Consider the following 17,100-nt stretch of genomic DNA (forward strand, 5'->3'; position numbering starts at 1 on the left):
CCGCGCGCTGTTAGAGAGCGGAATAGTAGAGAAATAGTGTGAAAGTGGTCTGATGAACACTTTACCAGCCAACAGAGTGTGAACTGCAAAGTAGTCATGTAGATGTAGGAAACCTAGTAATCAATATAGGGATGTTAACTTGAGGTCGATTTTCTCTTCTGTTTTTAGCAGAGAATGACATCCCCAAGAATGACTGACATTATGACTGAGACGCAGATACAATGAATTTGGATCATCTGCGTTGATATTCAACTACGTAACTAGTAATTTACAAGTATGGGCCACGCTTCCCAATTCCTTCAAGAACATGGACGGGAACAAAGTCATTCTCGTTCATTTATTTTATAACGAAAGGTGTATTTAAACAAGCTTTACTTATTACATAGCCGGCCGCGGTGGTCGAGCGGTTCTAGTCGCTTCAGTCCGGAACCGCGCGACTGCTACGGCGCAGGTTCGAATCTTGCCTCTGGCATGGACGTGTGTGATGTCCTTAGGTTAGTTAGGTTTAAGTAGCTCTACGTTCTATGGGACTGATGATCTCAGATGTTAAGTCCCATAGTGCTCAGAGTCATGTGAACCATTCATAGGTGATCTTGACGTCCATTATTCTTCTCTTCTCTGATTAGTGCAAAAATACGGCCCTATGGATAAAAGTGCCATTGTCCTGTTGTTGTTTTGCCCAAACCAACGGCCAGACCAAGCAAATTAGTATAGTGTACAATTTTTATGCTATGATTATATACAACGCTCTTGTACGTATCGCATTCGACGTAGTTTCTTTTGCTCTTTTTTTCCCCAGGCACGTCTGTACCAGCTGTAGAAAGATAAGATTCCCCACAATCCCTCCCACTTTTCTAGACATCCTGCTTCCAGTTTATGGATCTTGTTTCCTTTCTGTGTTTTTAATTAACGAGACAATACACACTAACGTGAAGCTTACTTTTGCCACATGCTCCGTTTTCAAAGATACACAATGTTCTTCCAGGATGGCCAATCTTACAACTACAAACAGCTTAACCTGTAAAAAGAAAAAAAGACATCCGTTGCTATGGTAACATGTCTCATGCGATGTACCTCGTAATTCCAGTGAAAACTCAGTATTGCCAAAAACATGACATACAACATTCTTTGAGGAAGCTCTTCAGTTATATTTGACCCGTTTTGGGATTAACCCATCCTCATAACACGTGCCAAACGAAATACAAATGCCATGGAAGTACAAGCATAACGTCTGGTAGATGTTTTAAGTATAGGTTACCCCCGAAACGCGTTAAATATGATTTTTATTTTGTTGATTTTAAGTGACCTGTCGATACATCAATGATATAAGAACTGCTTAGAATTTACGTTATGGTCGCAGGCTCGTACGCGACTTCATATAGTTACTTCAGATAGAGCAAATGGCAGTCTTCGTTCATTAGAGCAAATGGCAGTCTTCGTTCATTAGTACGGTAGTATGATTATGCAATCATTCTACGAAGCAGACTGTTTGCAAAACACTCATGCAATCCATCCTTGAGTATTGCTCAAGTTAGTGGCACCTGTATCAAATAGTCCTGTTAAAAGGGAAGTTGAACGCGTGCTGAGCACGAATGGCCACAAGTTTCTTCGACCCACGACAGTGCTCCACGGACATGCTGTAAAAGTTGACCTTTCAAATACAGTTATTCCCTAATGAAATTTGTCATCAGTAATACTCCTCTCCTTCAAAGCAATAGCTAAGTTCATGGAATCAGTGGTAGAAATAAGAATAATTCACATGGAGATTTAAAGTCACTTACTTTGATGCAGTAATGCATCATTATTTAGGAATATACATTTTCAATAATTTTCCAGCAACCATAAAAATTTTAAACACCAAGAAAGTTCATTTTAAGAGGAGCCTACACAATTTATTGATAGCCAACACTTCCACTGACGAATTTCATAGGGAAAACTGGTGATGTACATATTTATAATATCAGATTACGGCGTTACGTAAAATCTAATTTCTGCACAGCTTCAGTGTGGTTGTGTAATCGATGTAAAGAAGTGTTGTAAACTGCTCTGTTTCATGATGCGTGGCTGCAATATCTTAAGAATTATTCTACGCGCCTCAACAAATTATTACACCATAAGTGAAATTATTGTAAAGAAATTTTCCGTGAGTATCATTTCACTTATGCTCAGTTGGAATGACGTTACATACTTCGTCAATTTTACCTGCCGCAATGAAAAACGCCTTTGTTTTAATGATTGCCACCCCAAATCCTTCATCATGTCAGTGATACTCTCTCACCTATTTCGCGATAGTACAGAACTAGCTGCCTTCTTTGAACTTTTTGGATTTAATACGTCAGTCCTATCTTGTATGGATCCCACACCGCACAGCAGTACTCCAGAAGATGGCGGAAAAGAGCAATGAAGGCAGTCTCTTTACCAGACCTATTCCATTTTCTAAGTGTTCTGCCAATAAATCGCAGTCTTTGGTTTGCTTTCCTCATAAAATTATGTATGTGACCGTTCCAATTTAAGTTATTCGTTTTTCCAATCCCTAAGTATTTAGTTGAACTGACAGCCTTTAGTTTTGTGTGATTTATTGTGTAACCGAAATATAGCTGATTTCTGTTAGTAGTCTTGTGGGTGACTTCACACTTTTCGTTATTTAGAGTCAACTACCATTTTTCGCACCATACAAGTATCATGTCTTAATCATTTTCTAACTGGTTTTGATCTTCTGATGGCTTTACAACGTGGTAAAACACAGCATCATCTGCGAAAAATCAAAGTGGGCTTCTCAGTATGTCTCGTAAGTCGTTTTGTAGGTGAGGAACAGCAGAAGGCATACAACACTCTCTTGGGGAACGTCATGTATTACTTCTGCTTTACTCGATGACTTTCCGAGGATTACTATGAACTGTGACCTTTCTGATAGGAAATCACGAATTCAGTCGCACAGCTGCGATACTCCTTCGGCAGGCAATTTGATTAAAACTCTATCACGAGGAGCGGTGTCAAAAGCCGTCTGGAAATCTAAAAATTTGGAATCAATTTGACATCCCCTGACGATAGTACTCATTATGTCGTGAGAATTATGGAGTAGTTGCGTTTCACAAGAACTATATTTTCTGAATCCGTGATGAGTATTCGTCAATAAGTTGTTTTCTTCGAGATAACTCATAATGTTCGAACACAGCATGTATTGGAAAATCGTACCACAAATCGACGTTAGTATATGAGTCTGTAATTCATAAGGATCCTGCTATTTCCTTTCTTGGATATTGGTGTGACTTGTGCAACTTTCCAGCCTTTGGGTACGGATCTTCCTACGAGCGAGCGGTTGTATATGATTGCTAAGTATAGAGCTACTGTACCAGCATGCTCCCAGAGGAACCTAACTGGTGTACAGTCTGAACCGGAAGCTTTTCTTTTAAGTATTTTAAGCTGCTTTACTACACTGAGGACAACTACTTCTAAGTTACTCATCTTGGCAGTCGTTCTTGATACGTATTCTCGAATATTTACTTCGTCTTTTGAGGTCTTACCCGCATCGTACACTGAAGAGCCAAAGAAACTGGTACACCTGCCTAATATCGTGTAGGGTCCCCGCTAACACACAGTTGTGGTGCAACACGACGTGGCTTAGACTCGACTAACGTCTGAAGTAATGCTGGAGGGAACTAACGCCATGAATCAAAAATGGTCCAAATGGCTCTGAGCACTATGGGACTTAACAGCTGAGGTCATCAGTCCCCTAGAACTTAGAACTTCTTAAACCTAGCCTAGGGACATCACACACATCCATGCCCGAGGCAGGATTCGAACCTACGACCGTAGCGCCTAGAACCGCTCGGCCACACCGGCCGGCCCGTCATGAATCCTGCAGGGCTGTCCACAAATCCGTAAGAGTACGAGGAGGTGGAGATATCTTCTGAACAGCACGTTGCAAGGCATCCCAGATATGCTCAACGCTGTTCACGTCTGTGAAGTTTGGTGGCCAGCGGAAGTGTGTAAGTCCGTCGGAATGCAGATTGGACATGAATGGATGCAAGCGATCAGACAGAATGCTTACGTACGTGTCATTTCTTCAGAGTCGTATCTAGACGTATCAGGGGTCCCATATCACTCCAACTGTACACGCCCCACACCAGCTTTAACAGTCCCCTACTGAAATGCAGGGTCCATGGATTCGTGAGGTTGTCTCCATATCCGTCCGCTCGACACAATTTGAAACGAGACTCGTCCGACGAGCAAGATGTCTGCAGTCATCAACAGTCCAACGTTGGTGTTGACAGGCCCAGGCGAGGTGTAAAGCTTAATCTCGTGCAGTCATCAAGGGTACACGAGTGGGCCTTCGGCTTCGAAGGCCTCACATCGATGATGTTTTGTTGAAATGTTCGCTGGCGGACACTTGTTGATAGCCCAGCATTCAAATCTGCAGGAATTTGTGGAAGGGTTGCACTTCTGTCACGTCGAACGATTCTCTTCAGTCATCGTTGATCCTGTTCTTGCAGGATCTTTTTCCGGTCGTAGCGATGTAGCAGATCTGATATTTTACCGGATTCCTGGTATTGACGGTACAGTCGTGAAACTGTCGTACGAGAGAATCCCCGCTTCTTCGCTGTGTCCCATCGTTGGTGCGGCGACTACTGTGCCATGTTCAAACTCACTTAAATCGTGATAACTAGCCATTGCAGCAGCAATAACCGATCTAACAACTGCGCCAGACACTTGATGTCTCGTATAGGCTTGGCGACCGCAGCGCCGTATTCTGCCTATTTATATTTGAATACGCATGCCTATACGAGTTTCTTTGGCGTTTCAGTGTAAATGTAATTATTTTGTGGAAATTTTGACTTATTACATACCCATGGGTATGATGTGTTTGACGTATCTCTTTACTTTGTAAATATGTATTGTTGATCTTCTGTCATGTTCTACACGCCTGAGGATGACCTCATGGAGATAAATGGAGTGAAAAGTATACGAAATCAAATCACAGAAGCGTGGACGATACGACATCAGTGCCTCTCACGGTGACAAGTTGAGGGTCAGAACGAGGAAGATTCCCTGCGGCTGAAGCGGGATCCGGAGCTAGCTAGCTGCCTGGTTGTGTATTTTTGCGCCACGTCTTCCTGGCGGCCAGACCGCAGAGTTCCTGATGCGTGTGCACAACAAGCGACAGCACAGCAGATAACAGCCGGCGGCGTCTGGTGTGGACTGCGCTCTTACGCTGCAGTGACTGTCGACTTTACGTCCTGAGCTGGCAGCCAGTCTAGCGACGTCTACAGCTGACTACCGGAGGGAATCTGGACATGCAGGTAAGGGCACCAGGCAGCGCGGGAGGGCGACGGCTCGGTCCGCTTGTAGGATGACCTGCAGCCCACAACACTTCGTGCAAACGTGACGTCACTGTGACCTCACACGCTGTATCGGAGATGAGAGGAGCCGTCTATCGACTATCCCGTGATCGTTCGTTTCTCAACAGGTGAGGGCGCTACGCGAACATGACGTTCAAAACAATAACATCCTCTTCAACCAGAGGGTGTGGAGATTCGCTTTATCTTTACTACAGGGTCCGTTAACCCAGAAATTTCTTCGTTTATAGTCCTGTAAAGTTCCGCTTTCATGTAGAGTGGGCTGGTTAACGGAGAGATTACAGTGTTTGCGAGAATTATGCCCGAATCTTAATGAAAAAGTTTTTGTTTATTTATTTATTTATTTACACGTCTAGTTCAAGAGGACCAAATTGAGGAGCGAATCTCCAAGGTCATGGAACGTGTCAGTACATAAAATAGAATAACAGATAAAATAAAATGTTCATGAATCCAAACCATAAGTTTAAGTACTCAATCAATGCTATGACCTAGGAATCAGCTCAATTTTTCAAGGAACTCCTCGACAGAAAGGAAGGAGTCACTCAGGAGGAAACTCTGCAGTTTCGATTTGAAAGTGCGTGGATTACTGCTGTTGTTGTTGTTGTTGTGGTCTTCAGTCCTGAGACTGGTTTGATGCAGCTCTCCATGCTACTCTATCCTGTGCAAGCTTCTTCACCTCCCAGCACCTACTGCAACCTACATCCTTCTGAATCTGCTTAGTGTATTCATCTCTTGGTCTCCCTCTACGATTTTTACCCTCCACGCTGCCATCCAATACTAAACTGGTGAGCCCTTGATGCCTCAGAACATGTCCTACCAACCGATCCCTTCTTCTGGTCAAGTTGTGCCACAAACTTCTCCTCTCCCCAATCCTATTCAATACTTCCTCATTAGTAATGTGATCTACCCATCTAATCTTCAGCATTCTTCTGTAGCACCACATTTCGAAAGCCTCTATTCTCTTCTAGTCCAAACTATTTATCGTCCATGTTTCACTTCCATACATGGCTACACTCCATACAAATACTTTCAGAAACGACTTCCTGACATTTAAATCTGTACTCGATGTTAACAACTTTCTCTTCTTCAGAAACGCTTTCCTTGCCATTGCCAGTCTACATTTTATATCCTCTCTACTTCAACCATCATCAGTTATTTTGCTCCCCAAATAGCAAAACTCCTTTACTACTTTAAATGTCTCATTTCCTAATCTATTTCCCTCAGCATCACCCCACCTAATTCCAGTACATTCCATTATCCTTGTTTTGCTTTTGTTGATGTTCATCTTATATCCTCCTTTCAAGACACTATCCATTCCGTTCAACTGCTCTTCCAAGTCCTTTGCTGTCTCTGACAGAATTACAATGTCATCGGCGAACCTCAAAGTTTTTATTTCTTCTCCATGGATTTTAATACCTACTCCGAATTTTTCTTTTGTTTCCTTCACTGCTTGCTCAATATATAGATTGAATAAAATCGGGGATAGGCTACAACCCTGTCTCACTTCCTTCCCAACCACTGCTTCCCTTTGATGTCCCTCGGCTCTTATAACTGCCATCTGGCTTCTGTACAAATTATAAATAGCTTTTCGCTCCCTGTATTTTACCCCTGCCACCTTCAGAATTTTATAGAGAGTATTCCAGTCAATATTGTCAAAAGCTTTCTCTAAGTCTACAAATGCTAGAAACGTAGGTTTGCCTTTCCTTAATCTAGCTTCTAAGATAAGTCGTAGGGTCAGTATTGCCTCACGTGTTCCGATATTTCTACGGAATCCAAAATGATCTTCCCCGAGGTCGGCTTCTACTAGTTTTTCCATTCGTTTGTAAAGAATTCGCGTTAGTATTTTGCAACCGTGACTTATTAAACTGATAGTTCGGTAATTTTCACACTGTCAAGATCTGCTTTCTTTGGGATGGAACTATTATATTCTGCTTGAAGTCTGAGGGTATTTCGCCTATCTCATACATCTTGCTCACCAGATGGTTGAGTTTTGTCAGGACTGGCTCTCCCAAGGTTGTCAGTAGTTCTAATGGAATGTTGTCTACTCCCGGAGCTTTGTTTCGACTCAGGTCTTTCAGTGCTCTGTCAAACTCTTCACGCAGTATCATATCTCCCTTTTCATCTTCATCTACATCCTCTTACATTTCCATATTATTGTCCTCAAGTACATCGCCGTTGTATAGACCCTCTATATACTCCTTCCACCTATCTGCTTTTCCTTCTTTACTTAGAACTGGGTTTCCATCTGAGCTCTTGATATTCATACAAGTGGTTCTCTTTTCTCCAAAAGTCTCTTTAATTTTCCTGTAGGCAGGATCTATCTTACCCCTAGTGAGATAAGCCTCTACAGCCTTACATTTGTTCTCTAGCCATCCCTGCTTAGCCATTTTGCACTTCCTGTCGATCTCATTTTTGAGACGTTTGTATTCCTTTTCGCCTGCTTCATTTACTGCATTTTTATATTTTCTCCCTTCATCAATTAAATTCAATATTTCTTCTGTTACCCAAGGATTTCTACTAACCCTCGTCTTTTTACCTACTTGATCCTCTGCTGCCTTCACCACTTCATCCCTCAAAGCTACTCGCTTTTCTTCTACTGTATTTCTTTCCCCCATTCTTGTCAACTGTTCCCTTATGCTCTCCCTGAAACTCTGTACAACCTCTGGTTTAGTCAGTTTATCCAGGTCCCATCTCCTTAAATTCCCACCGTTTTGCAGTTTCTTCAGTTCATAACCAATAGATTGTGGTCAGAAACCACATCTTCCCCTGGAAATGTCTTACAATTTAAAACCTGGTTCTTAAATCTCTGTCTTACCATTATGTAATCTATATAATGTGGGCTTTCTACGATAGTTTACTAATTGTTTTTCGTAATATGCCTTCATGAACCCCACAATGAGATGATTTGCTGGTTTACAATCTCAAGGCAGCCAGCCAATAATGTGTACAGGGTGAACGTTAATGAAACCGGCAAACTGCAGGGACATTTTCCTAACTGTAAATTGAGGAAAAGAGGTCCTATGAGCTAGTGTCCGGAAATGGGACGTGTGCGTGCAACGGCAACAAAATGGTTCAAATGGCTCTAAGCACTATGGGACTTAACTTCTGAGGTCATCAGTCTCCTAGAACTTAGAACCACTTAAACCTAACTAACCTAAGGGCATCACACACATCCATGCCCGAGGCAGAATTAGAACCTGCGACCGTAGCGGTCGCACGGTTCCAGACAGAAGCGCCTAGAAACGCAACGACAACAAATCATCCCGGAACAGAGTACAGAGCTGCATCGCATCCACGTCGCAACGCAACAGATGTTCAAAGTGGCCTCCATGGGACTGCAGGTGGCAGAGATAGTAGCGGTTGTCATGCAGGATCCACATAATCATACTTTGGCTTACACCATGTTGGCGGGCCTCTTGCCTGGAGCTTGTACTAGAATTCGTCTCAATATCCCGTAGAACCGGGTCCTCCAGATGTGGTGTACGCACAGTCCACCGCCTACCTGCGCATTCGTCTGTCTGAAAGGACCCACGATCACACAAACGCCAAAAAAGGGCTCGAAACGTTGTGTGATGTGGTCGGTGTCTGTGGGGGTACTCGTTTTGGTACAGCCGTGCTGCCTCTCGACCGTTTGCATCTGCTCTGTCGTACACAAACACCATCTCGGTTTGTTCCCGACATGAATACCGGACCACTCTGCTACTTACAGTACGCTGTGTCAGTCACACAGCCTGCAACACACAAGGAACACACGGCACGTGGTCAGAGGAACGTTCATTCGTACAGCACCATCTACCGTGGCAACGATGCATTTCCGGACACATATTCATAGGACCTTTACTCCTCCATTTCTAGTCAGGAATCCGACCCAGCAGTTTGTCGGTTTTATTAATATTCACCCTGTATATTCAACTGTGTTCTTTAAGGTGGCTCAACAATATAAATTTATGTTTAGCGATTCTGAAAAGTAGTTTTAGGCGTTTGTCTGTAATTAGAAAGAGTGGTTAGCCTTTCTACCAGATGAATTAAAGCCGCAGCTCATTTAACTTGTGTCCTGTGAATAAATGCTCTTTGAAAACACCAGCACATTTTTTCTCTCGAAAACGCGTCGATATTGGTAAAATTTGCTATAATAATTGACGAAAAACGTAAGATTGGTCTTCAAAGATGTCCTTTAATTCATGACGTTCATATTTGGAAAAGAAGTGTCCTGAAAGAACTAGCTCGTAAATTTTCTTTTATACCTTATAGATGGCAGAGACTAAGTTACCCTACCTTTTACGTAATTCTCATGCAAATGTGTCATTCTTTTTCTGTGATTTTTATAGCGAGAATTAGTTTGTTTTACCAGACCATCGTCGTGTTTTGGATATTTATTCGCATTTGCCAATTTCATGCTTCATTTGTAAATGATTGATAATGGCAACTTACTCCTGTGTGTGTGTGTGTGTGTGTGTGTGTGTGTGTGTGTGTGTGTGAGAGAGAGAGAGAGAGAGAGAGAGAGAGAGAGAGAGAGAGAGAGAGAGAGCCGCATTCTTGTATGTACATAAAATTGAATGTTACAGAACATACTTCTAATACAATAATAAGGGAGTCCCAGAACCTTTTACAAACGCGAAAGCGGAAAAAAAATTAGACATGGCAGGAGTCGAACCAGCCACTATGCTATTTTGCTTCGTAACTGCACGCTCATTGCCTCCACACTACGATATAGTTGCGGAACTTTGGCCTTCGTGCTGTAAGTCACAAATCAGAACCGCTGCTAAGCCATTATGTGATGTTTAATTATGACAAATCACAACGAAAATGACGTGTTTTTGTAAGACTTCAATGTGACGTTTCCTTGAAACAGCATGCTTTCATTAAGACACAAGTTACGATACGAAAACTATCGAAATCGCAATCCAATACAATGTCTCTGTCTCAAAAGCACCCCAAATTGAACGCTAACGAAAGTCGGCAGAAGTTCCTGTGGGCTTCGATAAATGCGTGTGTCGTGAAAATGACGTCACCTTTGAACAAAGTCTTGTGTACTATTGGTTGCCCGTTTAGTTTTTAGTTTAGTTTAGTTATGTCATGTTCGTAGATCATTTTCACGATTATTTTATCGATATGATGTGGAACAAGTCAGATTACAAGACATATATACACACATAAATAGCGCCAATATTAATATTACTGAAATTTTAAATTCTACACATGCAACTACATTTAGAGGTACAAGTTTTTTTTACCAGTTTTCAAACAGAAACTCGTCCATGGAATAGAAGAAGTTGTCCAAAAGAAATGATTTTAAGCTAGATTTTAAACTTGACCTGCTTGCTGCTAGACACTTTATGTTGTTGGGCTAATGATCAAAGATTTTTATTGCTGAATAATGTACTCCTTTTTGAGCAACTGACAGTTTCAATAACGGATAGGAAAGGTCATTTTTCCCTCTAGTGTTGTACGTATGAACATCACTGTTCTTTGCGAATTGACATAGATTATTTATAACGAATTTCATTATCGAATATATGTAATCTCATGGTGCAGTCAAAATACCTAACTCCTTGAATAGGGGCCTACATGAGTCCTTGCGTGAACACCACTAATTATTTTCACTGCTCTTTTTTGCACAATCAATACTTATGTCTAAGTGATGAGTTATCCCAAAAATTATTCCATAAGACATTATTGAGTGGAAATATGTAAAGTACGTTAGGAGGCTCATCTGTTTATTACCAAGACTAGCGATTGTACAAAGAGCGAAAGAAGCTGAACTTAACTGCTTGAGAAGCTCAGTAATATGCTTCTTCCAGTTCAAGTTGTCATCAATGTGAACACCCAAAAATTTGGAGAAATCTACCCTGTTAACTGAGCCCTGTTCATATGCTACATCAATTGTTGGTATTAATCTATTCTGTGTACAGAACTGGATATAGTGAGTTTTTTTCAAAATTAAGGGAGAGTCCATTTTCTGAGAACCACTTAATAATTCTTTGAAAGACATTCTTAACAATATCTTCAGCTGCTTTTTCTGGAATGGGATTTATTATAACACTCGTGTCATCTGCAAAAAGTACTAGTTCTGCTTGCTGAACGTTAAGTGAGAGGTCATTCACATGAATAAGGAACAGCAGAGGACCAAAAATTCAACCCCGCAGGGCTCCCTTTGTGATAACTCCCCAATCACTAGAATTTATCACCCTCCCAACATTATTTGTGTTATTCAGCACAACGTTTTGCTTTATGTTCGTTAAGTATGATTCAAACCAGCCTTCAATTCCATAAAACCTGAGTTTTTCTAAGAGTGACATGATCCATACAGTCAAATGCCTTGGAAAGATCACAAAAAATACCAACTGGCGATAATTTGTTATTTAGGGCTTGTACTATTTGATGGGTAAATGTGTAGATAGCATTCTCAGTCGAGTAACCCTTCCGGAATCTTAACTGTGGCATGCTGAGTAAATTATTTTCACTTAAATGTGGGACTACTCTTGAATACATCACTTTTTCGAATATTTTAGAAAATGAAGTCGGCAATGAGATTGGTCTATAACTATTTAAGTCACTCTTGTCCCCTTTCTTATGAGGAGGTTTGACGACTGCATATTTCAATCTGTCTGGAAAAATTCCATGTGCCAGTGAAGCATTACATATATCACAAAGGATTTCACTTATTATATTAGAACAACACTTCCCAATTCTGTTAGAGACTCCATCAACACCACATGAGCTTTTGTTTTTCAGAATATTTATAATTCCCTTGATTTCAGTGGGGGATGATGGTGCTATTTCCAAATGCCTAAAGTTCTTTGGGACTGACAATTTTAACATATTTTTTTGCTTCTTCAACTGAACCTTTCAACCCTATTTTTGCTGCTACATTCAGAAAGTGATTGTTAAAAATACTTGCAACTTGTGAATTATTGCTCACAACATCTTCATTTAGCTTTATTTCTATGGTATGCTGTGCACTGGCTGCCCCGTATCCCATTTGACAATATTCCATATAGTTTTAATCTTATTATCCGCATTATTAATTTCTGTCAAAACACATAAGCTTCTCGACTTCTTAATGACTTTCCTTTACAGTATCTTTTGTAGTAAACAAGTAATGTCGGATCCTGACTTATTCTGGCCTGTCCATATATTTCCCTCTTTGTCTTACACTGAAACGTCCCCTTTGAACAATTATACATACGACTGTGCTTAAACTGACACACAATATTTTGTTAGCGCAACGCAATCTGACTTTCAAAATTCCCTACAAAAGAATGGCCCTGACTAACATTAAACTATACCTTTCACAAATCACTTACCTCACAAAAATCTTCGCTGCTCAAGCTACTGCAATACAGCAAGCGCCACTACTGCCAGCTAAATAAAAGATTCAAACTACTGAAGGCACTAACTACTGATAGGGATAGTTAGCAAATGAAAGATATTAATAGAGAACAAACAATGTATTTACCTTGATATCATCATATATAAATATAGCAGTTCATGACAAATTTCAAAACTCCGCCATCTCTCTCTCCACATCCACCACTGCTGGCGGCTCACCTCCAACTGCGCAACGCTACGCGCTGTTCACAGCCAGCTGCCTAACACTACAATGGCGAGTATTACAACAATGCAAAGCAGCCACTGACTGCACACAGCACAGCCAGTGATTTTCATATTGAGCGCTACGTAACGTTGCCAATAAGAAAACATAAACAGCCTACTTACATAGAGAAAACATAAACAGCCTACTTACATAGAGAAAACATAAACAGCCTACTTACATAGAGAAAACATAAACAGCCTACTTACATAGCCCCCATGCTCCCCACAAAAAATTTTACAAATTTTTTTTTTTGGGCAGTGGCCAATAATGATTTGATAAAATTTTTCATAATTACAATAACAAAGAAATCAAATGCACACACTTATTGATACAACGTTGGTCAAAAGCTAAAAATTTCTCACAGTCCATAAAGACAGTCCACATTGTTCATCACAGTAAAAATGCAGAGTTTTTCTCAAAGTCTGAGCAGTAAAAGAAAATGCACACAGAAGTAGTGGATTTCCATGCAGTCTTGAAGAAGTAGTGTTGTCCTTCCAACGGAAAGACAGTGCTGACTCGACATGCAGACAGGTAATGGGCCACAACAGAGCAAACCCACAGCAGAGTCAGTCGTAGTTTGGAAGAATATTGGTAGGTAGGTCATCACAGAGCAGACCCACTGGAGTCCTGGTAGAGATTGTGGTATTGGTGGGCCACCAGAGGTGCAGACCCACTGTAGTCCTTGTAGAGATAATGGTATTGGTGGGTCATCAAAGCTGCAGACCCACTGTAGTCCTTGTAGAAATAATGGCGTTGGTGGGTCATCATAGATGCAGACCCACTGTAGTCCTTGTAGAAATGGCCAGCAGCCATCTGTTGCGACTGTGCAGGTGCACAATCACCATCGAAGAGTCTTGCAGAGAATATAGCAAGTCCATAAACCACCACTTGTGCACTCACAACGTTTTTGGAATTGTCCTAAGAACCAGCAATGCTGTTATCCAGTCCCTTGCTGAATTAGTAACACACGTGCAAACACTAACAGTCCCTACTTCTCACATATTGTCCATATACTATGACCAACCGAAACGTGTGCAACTTACAAGTTAATAATATCATGAACTGGTGACAATTACAATTTTATAAATTTACAACATGAAAATACAATTACAAAGGTACAAAATACATCATTAAAGAACATAATAATACAGATAACATTTGTAGTACAGGCTTTACAAAAGAATAGAAATAGACATATGCGTCAGTGTTACAGGAATTATGACATGAGTACATACATAAAGGGTCACAATAACTTTTGAAACATCAACTTCACACATGAGCATTGAACAGAACAGAATTAAAAATGTCTAACATCTTTACAAAGTAAATAACATATTATTAATGCCAATTATATTCGAGGATAACAGTATTCCTCATCATAGTGAATGTAGCTTAATATTAAAAGAAGAAAAAATTCTATGAAACTACACAGAGACAGGAAGAAAACAAATACTCAAGGGTACACAAACACATAGTGGGATAACACCAACAGGAAAGGACAGGGTTCGTTTTCAGTGTAACATTTGGTACTGCAGTCCAACCCAAAACTTCATATATCTTTCCTCTTATTTCATCCTTTGTTTCCACCAAAAAAATTCTATCTAAGCATGCTTTCTGTATTTATATGTTCACACATTTCTTACCTCAACATTTATTTCCAAGAAAATCCTACCTAAACCTGTTTTCTCAATGCATTTCTTCCAATTCATCGCAACTCATTCTCTTAGAGGCTACCCCCTCTTAAGCTAACTTAAATCTACTGAGCTCAGATGCTAAACTAAGGAACGAGGCAATGCAGCAGCACATAAAACAATTAATATAAACAGCAATAAAAAAATGGAAAATCGCAAAGCAAGCTACAGTAAATCTAAATTAACAGAAAAAATGCAAAATTACAACTAATATGAGCCAATGAGCAGCAACAAAAAAAATCTGGCTTAGCAGAGTAACACAAATTAAAGTTCAGTAGCACTATGCCTGGCAAACAGCAGCAACTTATACCTAAACATGACATAGCTCAAGCAGAAAAAATAGTACACTAAAGATAACAATGCAGATAAGGGAAATGTATAATCACATCTTAATGTCTAAGTAATTAAAGTGGTGCACCATAACAAATTATTGTAAAAAAAAAATATTACCATCTACTTGAAAAGAAAATTATGTGTTACTGTTACTAGTTCCTTCTTATTGTTCTTTCCTTTCCAAGTGCTCCTTTTTTAAAGAATGTGGATCATAAAATAATTATTTAATAGATCTGTTGACAGAAAGTGTTCACATTAGCAAATGCATTTCATTTTATAAAAGCAAAGCTGCAACACAGATGGAAACCAGATATCAAATGAAATAAGCAACTACGCAAACCAAAGCATAAAAATATCATTCAATAGTCATGTGGCATTTCGTAAGTCAGTAGCTCTCAACTCTCGTAGAAAGACACTTGTCATAATCAGGTGTGCAGATGTAAAAATATTTCTTGTCATTTTATTAGGCATTTCAGTAAATATCATAAATTACGAGCTCCACAGTATGCTTTCAACAAGGAAATGTCAGTAGCGCGGACAATGGCCTTCCCTTTCTTTTTTTTTCTACCTGTGCTTCTGATGAGGCACTCACTAATGACTTGTTCTCCCGGCGTCTGACACAGCTGCGTGCCCACGACGCATTACATGCAGGTGGTCACTTAACTTTCTTACTGAAATACGAGGGTTATTCCAAAAGTAAGGTCCGATTCGCCGTAACTATTGAAATTTGGCGCCAATGACAAAACACGCATGCGCGCCGACTCCCGGCAAGCCTTGCGCGTCAAACGCCGCCATTCGCTTTGTTACTGTTGCTGAGTGTAGTTCACAGTGTCACTTTACAATGTTTAAGACAATTGATCAGCCCTCCGATTGTGAAGTAAGGGCAGTGATACGGTTTTTGTCTGCAAGAAACAATTCAGCGGCGGAAATCCATCGGCAGATTACTGAAGTGTACGGTCCTAACATAATGAGCGACAGTAAAGTGTGCAAGTGGGTGCGAGCTTTTAATGAAGGATGGGATAATGTGCACGATGAACCACGGTGTGGCCGACCATCAGTGATTTCAGACGATTTGGTCAATGCGGTTGACAAAAAAATTCGTGAAGATCGCCGATTCACTATTACAGACGTAGACATGCATTTTCCGAATGTGAGTAGAACAACTTTGTACAGAATTGTGTCTGAACATTTGAAGTTTCACAAATTGTGTGCCCGTTGGGTTCCCAGGCTGCTTACTGAGCCCCAACGAATGAAAAGAATGGCTTTTGCTCTTGATTTTTTGGAGCGATATCATAAGGAAGGTGACAGTCTTTTAGACAATGTTGTCACAGGGGATGAGACATGGGTTTCTCACATCACTCCAGAGTCTAAACGTCAGTCAATGCAATGGCGTCACACGTCATCGCCAGTCAAGGTCAAGGCAAAGCAGACAATCTCAACACGTAAGGTTATGGCGACTGTGTTCTGGGATAGACGTGGAGTATTGTTAGTCGACTTTATGGAGAGAGGAACAACGATTAATAAAGCCGCCTACTGCGCTACCCTGACTAAACTTCGACGTGCAATCCAGAATAAGCGACGTGGTCTTTTGTCGTCTGGAATCTTGTTGTTGCATGACAATGCCAGACCCCACACTGCAAATGAAACGCAAGCTCTGATCAAGAAATTTGGATGGGAATAGATGGGCCATCCTCCTTACAGTCCGGACCTGGCGCCAAGTGATTTCCACCTGTTCCGTTACTTAAAGGAGTTTCTCGGCGTCAAGCGCTTCGACACAGATGATGAAGTGAAAGAAGCAGTTAAGGACTGGTTATCGTCACAGGCGGCCGATTTCTATAACATGGGCATTCAAAAGCTTGTTGAACGATGTGACAAATGTTTAAATAAGTATGGAAGTTATGTAGAAAAATAGATAAAGATGTAAGGAATGTAAATAAAACAATTGTTTTGAAAAAACATTTTAGTTTTGATTTTTTTTTTTATAACCGGACCTTACTTTTGGAATAACCCTCGTATTTACGACGACAGCAGTTTTCGCTACAGTGACAGTCTCATATAAAAATTTCACAGGTCGAAAATTTGCGTTACAAAAGTGTAGAAACGAAACCTATAAATATAAGTG

The 17,100-nt window shown here is 40.6% G+C and overlaps 1 protein-coding gene across 1 annotated transcript in view; it reads left to right on the plus strand.

Moving 5' to 3' along the window:
* Window positions 1-5,167: 5,167 nt before the first annotated feature.
* The window catches only part of LOC126452262 (uncharacterized), a 136,998-nt gene continuing 125,065 nt past the window's right edge, over window positions 5,168-17,100 (plus strand). The window contains exon 1 of the mRNA XM_050091053.1: window positions 5,168-5,300. Within this exon, the coding sequence (XP_049947010.1) occupies window positions 5,295-5,300 (6 nt within the window). The 5' untranslated portion in view covers window positions 5,168-5,294. The remainder of the gene's footprint in view (window positions 5,301-17,100) is intronic.

Source organism: Schistocerca serialis, unplaced genomic scaffold (assembly GCF_023864345.2).
Source record: "Schistocerca serialis cubense isolate TAMUIC-IGC-003099 unplaced genomic scaffold, iqSchSeri2.2 HiC_scaffold_843, whole genome shotgun sequence".
Lineage (NCBI taxonomy): Eukaryota > Metazoa > Arthropoda > Insecta > Orthoptera > Acrididae > Schistocerca > Schistocerca serialis.